Source organism: Myodes glareolus, chromosome 25 (genome assembly GCF_982192425.1).
Source record: "Myodes glareolus chromosome 25, mMyoGla1.1, whole genome shotgun sequence".
Lineage (NCBI taxonomy): Eukaryota > Metazoa > Chordata > Mammalia > Rodentia > Cricetidae > Myodes > Myodes glareolus.
Genome location: NC_142050.1, coordinates 2,788,940 through 2,803,326, shown reverse-complemented (window position 1 = coordinate 2,803,326; position 14,387 = coordinate 2,788,940). Strand labels below are relative to the sequence as shown.

Here is a 14,387-nt window from a genome sequence, read left to right as displayed (position 1 = left end):
TGCCATAGCCAGAACCTGGAAACAACCTTAAAAGCCCCTCAACCCAAGAATGGATAAGGAAAATGTGGTACATTTACACAATGGAGTATTACACAGCAGAAAAAAATCTTGAAATTTACAGGCAAATGGATAGATCTAGAAAACATCATATTGAGTGAGGTAACCCAGACCCAGAAAGTCAAATATATGAACTCACTCATAACTAGCTTTTAGCCATAAAGCAAAGAAAAACCAGCCTACAATTCACAATCCCAGAGACCGTAGACGACAATGAGGACCCTAAGAGTCATATATAATTTAGATTATATATGGATCTAAACTACATGGGACAAAGAAAAAGACAAGATCTCCTGAGTAAACTGGGGACCATGGGAGAGAATAGAAGGAGAGAAAGGAGGGAGGAAGTGTAGCAGAGAAAATTTTATAGCTCAATAAAAACAGTAAAAATAAAATAAAATAACCAAAAAAATGATATTGAAAACTGTTTTGGGTGTACTTTGCAGATACAGCCTTAAGGTAGAGACTTAAGCTATGATTATATTCAGTGTTTATGTTTGAAAATAGATTTATATGACCAGTGTTTATAATGGGATACCACTTTTCAAAGATTACACTTTCAGAAAGCTCCATTATAAATAGTATACCACTGTTATCCAGTAGCAATAAAACTGTGATATATCTGAACACGGATTGGGAACAACTATCAGTTCTCAAAAACCATTATTTCTTTGCAATCTCATAATGATCTTTTGATATAAACCACTGCATTCCCATTCCTCCGAACAAGTTTTTAAACCCTACATTGACTCCTTACTCCATGAAAACAAGTATTAGGTATATGAGTAAGTTTTAAAAGGTCTAAGTGGGAGGGAGTGTTTAAGAGCCAAATGGTACTGTTCTTTCCAAACTTGGGACAAACTTATTAACAAGGGATGAGAGACTCCAGGCTTTCCTACCAGGAGTCCTACCTCAAGGAGATGGGTTTACTGAACTATCGGGAACAAATGGATGAGAGGCTCAGGCAGTAAATGTGACTAATCAACAGTTTTCCCTGACTTTTCCTCATCCGATTTTGAGTAAGTGGAGTACTAACTAGGATGAACCAGGAAAGATGGATCAATCATCTTCCCGTCAGTGAAGGAGTAAATACCCTGGGTTAAAGTTTGCCCTAACAGCAGAAAGTACCATACTGGAGGCCGGGGAAGAGGAAAATACCCAGACACTGGAGCCCCAGCCGCGACAGTCACTCTTCCGGAAGCTCCGCCCGCTCCAGACCTGGTTCCCCCCCTCCACGCCTCCTCGCTAACAGACCAGAGCTGGCAGAAAACTACATTTCCCAGAATGCAACTAAACCTCATTGCAGGGCGTCTATAAGTGTCCTGGTGACGACATAAACCGGCGCGGTGTTTAGACTCTACTGATGTCGTGGCGCTCAGAAGCAAAAAGTTGGTGCTCTTAGGGGGCCCTCGAACTGAAGCCGAGGTCGGGTGGCCCTGACCCTTTCCTACCCACTCCTTCTCACCCGCCTTTCCCTCTCCAGGCAGGATGAGACGTGCAGGCCTGGGTAAGAACAGGACTGAGATTCGAAGTTTGGGGACCCTGTAGCCAGGAGTGGGGGCGTGGGAGGAAACTCTACCGGTCTTCTATCAGAGACTCTGAGGTGGGAAAGCCAGCTGTTTGGGTTCTTTGGAGGAGGTTCCAATTGGAAGCGCATCATTTGTCCCAAGTCCGAGCTGCTTCCTTAAGTTTAATTTACAGGAAAGTTTATATAGTAGGTTGTAGCAGAGTGGTGGAGTATTGGGTGTCTTGATTTTTCTTTTTTATGTGCTAGTTTGGGAAGTAAGCCGTGTTTTCCAAGCCTTGCCCAGGTTCCATTTCTTCACTCATTCTGGACCTTACTTATCTTAGAAGTGACATTTGGAGAGTAGATGTTAAACTCAAAGTCTGCTAATAATGATATGTTAGTATGATTACAGCGAGTTACAAAGGTAAATTTATGCGTCATTATGTTAAAGTGGCAGCTGTGAGAGGTCTCGGTCAAAGGCGATTTACTTGGAACGTGTCTGACTTAGACCTTGTCCCACTGTTACAGCATAGCTAGTGATAAGTTTTGATGACTTAACATTTGTTCTTGCCTTTATGGATCAGGAGAAATAATAACAAAATAATTAGAATAGCATTTTTCTGGTTCTGAAGTTCTTTTTTAACATTTTTTTAAAGGAAGGGTAGAGTGCTTGAAAAAACTGAATGAAACATTGAAAAGGATTTTACCATTCCATCACAAGTTGTAAAAAACACCTTTAAAAAAAGTTTTTGGTGTCTAAAGCCAGTGAATAAACACTTTAAATTAGACATGGGAGATAAATATAGCCTTTTTGTTTTTTGCAGCCCAGAACCCACTGCTGTGTATGAATTTTAGTTGTATGAGAAGGAATACAGTACTCAGGACAGTGAAGAGAGAAAGGTTGTTTTTTGTTGTTGTTGTTGCTTTGTTTTGTTTTTTGTTTTTGTTTTTTTAAAGAGAAATACAGAGAGGAATAGGATAGTGGTATTTTTACTAGGATTACTTACAGGACTAGAAAGCGGGTAATTTAAAATTTTCTTCTGAAACTGAAGACAAATTATGATTCAAGGTGGTAATTTTCACCCCAACACCAGTTAAATTCCATAGATGGTGAATGCCGTAGGGATTTAATACTAAATGGTTCATTGTGTACCTCCCCAGGCCAGAGGAACTTGTAGGATGACTTTGACATGAGACTGGGGAGAAGTAGGTTCCAAATAGGAAGATGACAGAGATTCAGGCATTGAGTTATGAATGATATATGCCAGAGATTATGTGATCAAGTAACTTTGAAGCTAGGACCCCGAAGCATTCTGAAGATCTTTGTTTATGGAAGAAATTTACATTTCATCAGCAGGCCAGTGGCCTATTGGGATACTTGTGCTATACCATTTTTATTACATTCAGGGCATAGATTTGACAATAGATTCTTGGCTCTGGTTATATGTTGGAATTACTCAGATAGATAGTAAATTAGATTTTCAATTAAATAAGAATGTCTAGACAAGAGTCCCTTCCTAATTGTTTTTAAAGTGTCTGTGCAGTTGAGAAGAGCATTGGTGTAAAGTTATGAAGACCTATTAAAGTACCAACACATGTTTACTTGAAATTTTAGCGAATATGAAATAATAGCAAATATGAGAAACATTTATGTGTAAAATCTGTCACACTGCATATGAACTGTTAAGTGAATTGGCCTGTTACTGATAGAACATGCTTCAAGGAAGTAGCACTTTTCAGAAATTGCAGATGATCTTCAGGATTCTTTTTCTACAGCTCTTAATGATAGTAAGTGATTCTCACAGAAAAAAAAATGGGGCTAGGTTTGGAATAGGAGCTCTAGTGTTTTAGTTTAGTTTGTTTTGTTTTTCTGCATTGGAATAAAGGATAGTTTGAAGGCGCAGTCAAATTTGGAACTGCATTAACAATTTCTGAACAAAAAGTGAGAATTTTACTTTAAATGAAAAAGTGGAAGAACTCTACAATTAAACTTAAGATTGGCCAGAGAGTCAAAACAAAAGAAATAAAATAGCCATTAAATTTGAATGAATTCCTTGGTGAAGTTGTCCAGTGATTAACTTTAGCCATTCCAGAGTAACTTACTGGACAGTATGTCCTACCCTGATCCTTAATCACATAGACAAGTTACGGATCTTGCTCTTGTTAGAGTTTGCACGGGGTATTTTAAGTGGTATTTTAGTTGGTGAGTGGGAAGAAATGATTGTGCACAGTTCAGCAGCTTTTAATATGTTTGAAAACATGTACTGAGAACCTCAGGGATAGCATGCCAGTAGTTGATAGGAGATTGACTATGTAACTGCCCCATCTGTTTGGAATATTCAACATTTTGTTGTGGTACAAGGAGAATTGTAGGTTTCTGATGCATAGAAAGTGCTCATAGGTACGGGAGGAGGTAGATGCCTAAGATACTCTGCTCTTGACAAAGTTACTTAGCAGTGAATTAAAATTGTATTCTTTAGTCAGTAATTTACAAGTATTCACTTAAAGTACTGTGGTGGTGGTGTGTATGTATATGTGCACACGTGTGCATGTGTGTGCCTGTGTGTCCATGTGTGTTTATGGAATTATAGAATGATTAATTTATGCTCTTATAGTTCAATCTAGACGTCAAAGTTGATGTTATACAATCAAAGCTGTAAGGACTCAAGAGTTTTGCTTACTTAATAAAATTAAATTTGTGCTGTGCTTTGAAAGAGTTTCTCATTCACACATTAACCATCATTCAGACTTCCTGCTGTCTACCCTCTTGGCTTGGCTGTTACAGTTTTTGTTCTTACTACCATTGCTACTCCATTTGCTGCTTGAGCCTATGGTAGCCTGTAGCTTTAAGGCTATCCCTTTCTTCTGCTTTCTTGGGTCACTAGAGAAGCTGCTTCCAACCATGGATAATCTAGTCTGTTTAATACATTCTCCACTCTTTTGTCAAACCATACCTGTAGGAGGAGGGCCTGCTTGTTTGTTCCGGCCACTCAGCTAGCTTAGCCTCGAAATAACCACACAGAAACTGTATTAACTAAAATACTATTTGGCCTATTACCTCTAGCTTCTTATTGGTTAACTTTTATATTGATTTAACCCATTTCTAGTAATCTGTATATTACCACGTGGAAGTGGCTTACTGACAAAGATTCAGCATGTCTGTCTCTGGTGGCTCCATGATGTCTCTCTGACTCTGCTTTCTTCCTTCCAGAGTTTAGTTCTGTCTTCTCTGCCTACCTAAGTTCTGCCCTGCCAACAGGCCAAGGCACTTTCTTTATTCATTAATGAAAGCAGCACATAGACAGAAGGACCTCTTACACCACATACCAAAGTTTGGGGGCTTTGTTCTTCTGCAGTCCCAATATCAAAACATGCAATTCTAGGTCCATCCAACAGTGTGACTTCTCAACAGCTGACTGAGACCAAGGAACCCTTTTGTTGAGAGAGCTCATATCTGGAAAGACAGAAGCTAATCCAGCTATATTGCCACAGCCATTCTCAATTTATTTTCCTAGAAATACTGCATGATTTTGGCCACTGGTCTTCATTATTTTCTCTATTGTTTTACTCCAAATAATCACTCTTTGCTGTGTAGCCCACTTTCTTCCTTTGCAAAGAAAATTCTGACATTCCCAACACATATGTGTATTTTCCCAATGCTCACTATACCTGATGTTTTCCTAGTGACTATCAAGTGCTGTAGTAGACAGAATAATGGATACTGTATTTTTTAAACCATCTCCTATAATGCAACTTCTTACAAAAAGCAGAAACGTAGAGTTGATACATGAATGTTTCTTGAATACTTGTTGAAAAAAATGAGTGGAATTCTTTATAAATCTCGGCTTCTAGCATCCACACACTATTGGACCTTTTTCCTCGGCTTTTACTTTTGGCCTCCACTTCCCTTTGTTTCTTCACTTTTCACCACTTGCTTCTTAAAAACTTTAAAAAAAAAAAAAGAGAGAAGTTGCTCGTTAAAATACCAGCATCTTTCTGCCATGAAAACCCCTTCCTCCACACCTTTTCTCTTATCGATCAGCTTCTCTTTTGGGTGGATGTTTCTATGTTTATGTCCTTTATTAAAGCATGTATTTCTAGTATGCAAGAAGTTTCTCCCAAATATTCTTGTATATGAATGCCTGTTTTAGTGTCTTTAAGCAATGAATAAATGCGTATTGAAAAATGAATACTTTCCTTAAAAGAGGGTATAAAAAGAATTGTTTCAATTTTAATGTTTTGATTTTTAAAAATTGATTTTCAGTGTAACTATTATAAATATATGTGGTCTGCAATGCCCTCCAGGGGTCTTTTTCAGTTTGTTTTAGCTGCTAAACTTTGGAAAGTAGCTGATGTTTATGCAGTCCTACAAGTGTGCCTCTGATCCTTGTAGGTGATGGAGCAGCTCCTGGCAGCTATGGGAACTATGGCTACGCCAGTAGTGGATATAATGCCTGTGAAGAAGAGAACGACAGACTCACTGAAAGTCTGAGAAGCAAAGTGGATGCTATTAAATCTGTAAGTCCAGCACCAGTGCTTTCCCACATCACCTTAAGATTTGTGCTTACTGTCATCTTAGCAAGGAACTCACTTAGAACTTGTGCCCATAAGTAAGTTAGAAGATGGGGTACTTTGGTTTAATTTTTCTCAAACCTTAATTGCGTATTTGTGTTTGTGTCCCTAGCAAAATCTAAAATGTACTGTACATTTATACAGTAGTTTAAACAGTCATACGTTCTCTATAATTTTTGATTTAGATAGTGCTAACTTGTAATTTCTTTCCAATTTGTTATTATAGTAAAAATAAAAATATTTAAAATAGTCTAGATTTATAATCAAAGAGATACCATATATTGTTAAGAAAATATTAAATGTGTATTGTGTATTCGACTTGTTTATATGAAAACTTGTACATTGTAAAATGTAAAAATATACAGATGAAAACATTTAATTTTATGGCAGAAGGAGAAAACAGAGTTTGCCAAACTAACAGAACCAGAGAATGTTGACAGGTAGGTTGACTCCTATGAGAAGAGAAGTGAGAGAGTGTTACTGTTAGAAGGAGGAGAAATTTTAAATTTTGTTGTCCAGTAATTCCATTGGACAGCATCAGGAGAGCCATTGAAATAGTTCCTCTAACCTTTTCTGATAGCGGCTTGAATACAATACACAAGTCTTTCTCTCCTCTGTCTTTGAGTCGTAGCTTTCTTGTTGTTCTCTAACACAGCCCTGATTTTTATGTTTAGACCCATGGAGGAATCTCTTGACCTGTCTCAGCTTTCCTAGTCTATGTTATGTTGTCACCGTCATTGTTAGAATTTTGTTAAAGCATATCCTGCTCTCTCTGAAGTCTTTGGATTCTGCTGTTACTTAATAGGTTAAGTTCACATTCTGTAGACTGATTGTGTAATATGTTCTTCAGAGCAGAACTTCTCTTCAGCACATCAAGAATGCATACGGATGTGATGCCAGAAAAATAAGAGTTCTCTTTTGTTCTCTGCATACTACTGTTGCCCCTATTCCATATTTTCAAAATTAAACTTTGCCTTTAGCAGTTTCATTGTCTTCCTCCTTACTTTGAAGTTGTCTTCTTCAAGAAAGACCCCATCGCTGCATCTGCCTCTTTCTATGCTGTATCTCGGTACTACATCCAGTATTAATTCATTCCCTATAAACTGAGGGTCATTTCGGACATGCAGTATAATTACTTGTTAGCCATATTGAGTGAATTTTTGTTAAAGGAATTATCGAAGGTGATGTTAAAAGCATGAGTCTTGATTCTCCATTGCAATAAACATACGATACATGTGAAGCATTCACTAGATGTTCACATCGTTACATGTAATTGGTATTTAGTTTCAATCATTGGAAAATTAAACTGTTTTCAACTTGTACTGAAATTAGAGTTTTGATCTATGGTATTGTTTCCAAAATCATATTAATTAAAATGATTTAATCTATGGACCTAATCATGTATAATGTTCAGAAGTTAAGAAACAAGGTTGAGAAGGACATAGAATTGAATGTCTTAAAGAAACAAACAAACAAAACCCTCTAGTGTCGATTATTGAGCTCCCATATTGAAAGACTGGAGATTTTATTCCTTTTGCCTGAATGTCATGCTAAAGTAGTTGGGCTGCCTGCTTTGTTATCTCTGATTTGATGAATTTGGATGAAAACTTCATAGCTGATCTCCATAATTTCAGTATAATTCCATATCAGTATTATCTGTGGTTGGTTTTCACACAGATTAAATTGTGAAGAACATTTAACAGTTGTTTACAAAGACTTTCAGTAATTAATTGTGTTTAAGTTCATTAGAAGGGAAATCTCTGGTGAATTTGTTGCTTAAAGTATGAGGTTTAGATTTGCATAGCAGCTGTTGTTTTACACACTCATATTCTTTTTATATAATTTTAGGTTATAGATAATACTAACTTTAAGGGTTTTTCCAATTTATTATTATTTTAAACCCAAAGTCTTTAAAATAACGAATCTATACTTATATTCAAATAAATGCCATATTTTGTTAAGAGAATACTAAATGTATATGTCTGTATTTGAACTGATCATGTGAGTGCTTGTATTTGCTGAAATATGAAAATGGAATATATAGGTGAATACTTTTATATGATTGAAAAAAAAAACAAGAAAGAATTTTATTGAAGAAAGAATACAAGAATAGGGGATCCAGGAGGAGAATGTTAACATAGAGATTGAAAATTAGGAAGAGAAGAGAGATACATTCATTTTTGGAAGGGGAAATTTTTAAATTTATATTTCAATATTTTTACTGCACAAAGTGTGAGGAGAGAGTGTCTGTTTTTAGAATACAGTTTCATCTGTAGGGCATTGTTGCTTTTACTTTATCACTTTTGAATCCCTTCATGTAAATTGTAACGTATGTGCTTTCTTCCTAGCTTTCCATTGAAATAGGCCATGAAGTTAGAAACCAAAACAAACTATTATCTGAAATGGTAAGTTATTACAATTTTAACTAAGAAATTTCACCTAGTGTTTTCAAATTTAGTCTGTTGACCAGGTATAAGAAATTATATTTATAAAAACATTTTTTAACAACTCTATAAAGATATAATTTATACACTCTAATACTTTTTAAAAATAAAATTTTAATGCATTCTTCAAGAATTTCCCATGATGTATTTTTTTAATATATTCAACTCTCATGGCTCCTCCTCTTACCTCTTCCCCACCCCATCCTTTATTTTTATCCAGTTAAAACAGACATTGGCATTATAAGCCCTGTTGGACTCCACTCAGTTTTCAGCTAATCATTTTATAATTTCTATCAAATGTATTTTTCCATTGTTCTTGTCTAAGATGTAAATAAGAAGTGAAGATTGAAGCCAAATGCACTTTAACTCTGGTATAAAGCACCATTCAGAACTGAATGGAAATGGTTATTAGAGTGGTCTTAGATATTGTAATGGGTAGGCCACTAGTAATTTATTAACCAAGCTATAAAAAAGCACTTTATGTCCAACCAAGTGCCTTTCACTTAACAGACACTTCCTCCGTCAACTTTAGTTCATACGGTTTACTGCTGAACAAATCCCTCAGATCTGAGTAGACAAGGTCCCTTTATTTCTAGTCTGAACAAGCTCAAGAGCATGTCCGTTTTCTTCTCAGAGCAGCCTTCCAGTCAGTCACTGATGCTAACTTTGGGTACCCGGCTTCTCTAGACCTTCCTTTGTTTCTTCACATGCATTCAAAATAGCAAATATGGCATCAAATGCAGTATTCTTTGAAAATAGATATTCCTGTTTCTTTCTGTATGTAAGCTCATTCAAAATCTCATGGAGAGGAGCCCAGCATTTATATCTTGTGAGAAGCATCCCAAGTGGCTCTGATGCAGTGATTCCTGTGAAGAAGCAAGGGTTTCAAGTGCATGAGCTATGTGGAGACTAAGCTATGCGAAGCCTCATTGTGTTGGTGCCTGCTCATCTCAGCATATTGAGATTTTAAAGCAAGTGTGTTATTTCTAACCTGTGCTGGTCTACTTATCTTAAAAGGCTTTCCTGGCTCTATTTTAATATGGCATTTTTCATGTATGTATTTAAATCCTCTCCACTTATTTCTCTGTCAACTTTTATAGTCTCTTAACTTTTAGTAAATTTCTCTGTATGTCAAAGTCACCTGTCTAAACAAAAGACTCTACCATTTTTGGCACTAACCATATTAAATTTTAGCTGAAGTATCAAAACACTCACACATTTGACCTTGGAAAAATAATGTCTAAACAGAAAGTGGACAAAGACATGCTGGCTAGCTCAGAGATGACTTGCCTTTATTGTTAATGGCTTTTTATCCATATAATTGAAATAAGAAAGTCCTAAATCATTTGAGTTTTGAGTTCTTTAATGATGCTCAGGAACTGAAAGAAATCCTTATTGGATAATGAAAGAATCACTGAGAAAACTGCTTTATTTTGCATAGAGTAATCAGGCTGATTTCCCAAGCTAATAAATAGATACTTGAATTGATTACATACAAATTATCTTTAAAGATACATACTAATAATCTTATGTAAATTGCTTGGATGAGCCTGTGAAGAATATTAGAATTTATTATGTTTTTCTTATTCTCTCGTAGGATTCACAATTTGATTCTACAACTGGATTTCTAGGTAAAACCATGGGAAGACTGAAGATTTTGTCCAGAGGAAGCCAAACAAAATTACTATGCTATATGATGTTGTTTTCATTGTTTGTCTTTTTTGTCATTTATTGGATTATTAAATTGAGGTGATGCAAGTTAGTGTGGACTTGAAATCTATTGCAGTTAATCTCGTACGGTACCACTTCGATAGCCAGCATCCCACCGTTTCTAATGGTTTTTTTTGTTGAAGATTACTGGAACTTTCCTCTTTCAGAAACCGTATTATACCGCTTAATGCTTTTGACTACTCTTCCTTCTTGATTCATTTTGAATCCTATTTTCAGGGGTATGGAGTTAGCCTGAAGTCTGTGTAGCTGTACCGATGTTTTTCCAGTCAGATTAAATACTGATATTATACCCTGTTGCTATACTAAGTGTAACTTTCTGAAGCAAGTGGAAGAGCAGTAGAGTGCTGTAGAACCTGATATCCACTTTTGTGGTCATGGGTGGATGGTGGTAGCATGTTCCCTTTCTTTTGCTTGATGTCATCACTGGATGATGGGCTTTGTCTCACTTGTTACCATATAGGTACCAACTTCCTTTTCCTTATAATTTTCTTAATACATTTGATCAGATGAATTCTTTGTATAAGGACTTCCTCCTTGCATAAAACTATTGACATATTTCTGTGGGAGCATATTGCACATGTGCATCAGTATACATATTGTTCTATATTAGTGATAAATTCCGTTGGTGTGCTGTAGAACAGTTTTCTGATGTCTAGCTGCAAGGGTGGGTCATTTGGTGATTATTTGTGTCACAATAATGTGAAGTTCAGTGTTGCTAAGCTCTGTGTAGAAATGAAGTGTTCAAGAAAATCAATTGCCTTTGCTTTACCACGTGTTTTACCATTCCCTAGGGACTGAAAATCTGCTGGTATTGAAACCACAGTACAGAGGATTGTTGTTCTGCATCATTTTATCTGCTTACAGAGATCAAAATGCAAGGTGGATTTAAGTATATATATATATATATATATTGCAAAACATTCTGTATTGTTCCTACTTTAGAAATTTGCATATTTCTAGGTTCAAAAATAAACTTTTATGAAAATGTATTTATGGCTTTTTCAAGTGATTTATATTCTTTTTTTAAAGTTTATTAATTTATAAAAGTTTCCATTTCCGCCCCTCCTCCCAACACCCTCCCACGCCCCCCACTCCCTCTCCTCCTCCCTCTCCATTCCTAAGAGCAGTCAGGGTTTCCTGCCCTGTGGGAAGTTCAAGTTCCTCCCCCCTCCCTCCAGGAAGGAAGGTGAGCCTCCAAACAGACTGCATCCCCAAAATCCAGTATATGCAGAGGAAACAAGTCCCAGTGTCATTGTCAATGGCTTTTCAGAAAGACCCTGTGCCAGCCACATTCGGAGAATCCGGCCACATTCAGAGAATCTGGTTGGATCACATGCTCATTCAGACCCAGTCCAACTGGCCTTGGTGAACTCTCATTAGATCAATCCCCTTGTATCAGTGGCTGAACACACTCCTCATGGTCCTGCCTATCTTGTTGATGTTCTTCCTCCTTCTGCTCCTCATTTAGACCTTGGGGGCTCAGTCCAGTGCTCCAATGTGGGTCTCTGTCTCAGTCTCCATCCATCACCAAATGAAGGTTCTATGGTGATATACAAAATATTCATCAGTATGGTTATGGGCCAAGGCCAGATCAGGCACCCTCTCCTCTGTCCAGAGAACATCTGGGGATCTCTCCTTGGACCTGGGATCCCATTTATAATCAAGTCTCTTGTAAACCCTAAAATGACTCCCTTAGTTGAGATATATACTTCCCTGATTCCATATCCATCCTTCCTCACTCCCCCCCACCCCAAACCCCCGAGCTTTCCCCCATTCCTCCCCTACTCCCTTCTCTCTAACCCTCTCCCCTTCTAACAATCCCCCACCCCCCCCCATGCACCCGAGGTTGCCTGGTACTCTTGTCTACTTCCAATCTCCAGGAGGATAACTACATGATTTTCTTCAGGTTCACCTTCTTATTTAACTTCTCTAGGATCACGAATAAAAGGCTCAAAGACCTTTAATTATGGCTAGAATCCACATATGAGTGAATACATACCATATTCCTCTTTTTGGGTCTGGGTTACCTCACTCAGTAAAGCGTTTTCTATGTCCATCCATTTGCATGCAAAATTCAAGATGTCATTGTTTTTTACCGCTGAGTAAAACTCTAATGTATATATGTTCCACACCTTTTTTAACCAGTCTTCTATTGAGGGGCACCTATGTTGTTTCCAGGTTCTGGCTATTACAAATAGTGCTGCTATGAACATAGTTGAACAAATTCTTTTGTGGTATGATAGGGCATCTCTTGGGTGTATTCCCAAGAGTGAAATTGCTGGATCTTGAGGGAGGTTGACTCCCAGTTTCCTGAGAAACCGCCACACTGATTTCCACAGTGGCTGCACAAGTTTGCATTCCCACCAACAATGGATGAGTGTTCCCCTCTCTCCACATCCTCTCCAGCATAGGCTATAATTGGTGTTTTTGAATTAGGCTAATCTGACCAGTGTAAAATTATATCTCAAAGTTGTCTTGATTTGCATTTCCCTGATCGCTAAGGAGGTTGAGTATGACTTTAAGTGTCTTTTGGCCATTCGAAATTCTTCTGTTGAGAATTCTCTGTTCAGATCAGCACCCCATTTTTTAATTGGGTTAATTAGAGTTTAAGTGTCTAGTTTCTTGAGTTCTTTATATATTTTTGAGATAAGGCCTTTGTCTGATGAGGGGTTGGTAAAGATCTTCTCCCAGTCAGAAGGTAGCCTTTTTGTCTTACTGACAGTGTCCTTTGCTTCACAGAAGCTTCTCAGTTTCAGGAGGTCCCATTTATTCATTGTTTCTCTTATTGTCTGTGCAGTAGTGTAGACTTCTTCCCAATTTCTCATCTATCTGGTTCAAAGTGGTCAGATTAATGTTGATGTCTTTAATCCATTTGGACTTGAGTTTTGTGCATGGTGATAGATATGGATCTACTTTCATTCTTCTACAGGTTGACATCCAGTTATGCCAGCACCATTTGTTAAAGATGCTTTTCTTCTTCCATTGCATACCTTTAGCCCCCTGGTCGAAAATCAAGTGTTCATAGATTTGTGGGTTAATATCTGGGTCTTCTATTCGATTCCATAGGTCGACTTCTCTGTTCTTATGCCAGTACCAAGCTGTTTTCAATACTGTAGCTGTGTAATAGAGTTTGAAGTCAGGGATGGTTATACCTCCAGAAGTTCCTTTATTATATAAGATTGTTTTGGCTATCCTGGGTTTTTTGTTTTTCCATATAAAATTGATTATTATTCTCTCAAGGTCTGTGAAGAAGTTTGATGGGATTTTGATGGGGATTGCATTGAATCTATAGATTGCTTTTGGTAGAATTGCCATTTTCACTATGTTGATCCTCCCAATCCAAGAGCAGGGGATATCTTTCCATTTTCTGGTATCCTCCTCAATTTCTTTCTTCAAAGACTTAAAGTTCTTGTCAAATAGGTCTTTCACTTCCTTGGTCAGAGTTATCCCAAGATATTTTATGCTATTTGTGGCTATCATGAAAGGTGAAGTTTCTCTGATTTCCCTCCCTGCTTCTTTATCCTTTGTGTATAGGAGGGCAACTGATTTTTTGGAGTTGATCTTGTATCCTGCCACATTACTAAAGGTGTTTATCAGCTGTAGGTATTCTTTGGTAGAGTTTTTGGGATCGCTCATGTATACTATCATATCGTCTGCAAATCACGAGAGTTTAACTTCTTCCTTTCCAATTTGAATCCCCTTGATCCACTTATGTTGACGTATTGCTATTGCTAGAACTTCAAGCACTATATTGAAGAGGTATGGGGAGAGTGGACACCCTTGTATTGTTCCTGATTTCAATGGAATGGCTTTGAGTTTCTCTCCATTCAGTTTGATGTTAGCTGTCGGCTTGCTGTAAATAGCTTTTATTATATATAGGTATGATCCTTGTATCCCCAATCTCTTCAACACCTTTATCATAAAGGGATGTTGAATTTTGACAAATGCCTTTTCAGCATCTAATGAAATGATCATATGGTTTTTTTCTTTCTGTTTATTTATATGATGGATTACATTGATAGATTTGTGAATGTTGAACCAGCCCTGCATCTCTGGGATGAAGCCTGCTTGATCAT

General features: G+C 37.2%; 1 protein-coding gene across 3 annotated transcripts in view; it reads left to right on the top strand.

Annotated features, from left to right (window-relative positions):
- The first annotated feature begins 1,383 nt into the window (after positions 1 to 1,383).
- Positions 1,384 to 14,387, top strand: part of Bet1 (Bet1 golgi vesicular membrane trafficking protein) — a 30,650-nt gene continuing 17,646 nt past the window's right edge. Inside the window, exons 1-5 of one of the 3 annotated variants that reach the window (XM_048436834.3) lie at positions 1,384 to 1,564; positions 5,958 to 6,082; positions 8,485 to 8,541; positions 10,178 to 10,211; positions 11,103 to 11,300. In XM_048436834.3, coding sequence (XP_048292791.3) covers positions 1,546 to 1,564; positions 5,958 to 6,082; positions 8,485 to 8,541; positions 10,178 to 10,211; positions 11,103 to 11,200 — 333 coding nt within the window. In that variant the 5' untranslated portion in view covers positions 1,384 to 1,545 and the 3' untranslated portion in view covers positions 11,201 to 11,300. Of the gene's footprint in view, positions 1,565 to 5,957; positions 6,083 to 8,484; positions 8,542 to 10,177; positions 10,339 to 11,102; positions 11,301 to 14,387 lie in introns of those variants that run through there. The other 2 variants (XM_048436843.3, XM_048436827.3) reach the window with 2 other exon arrangements.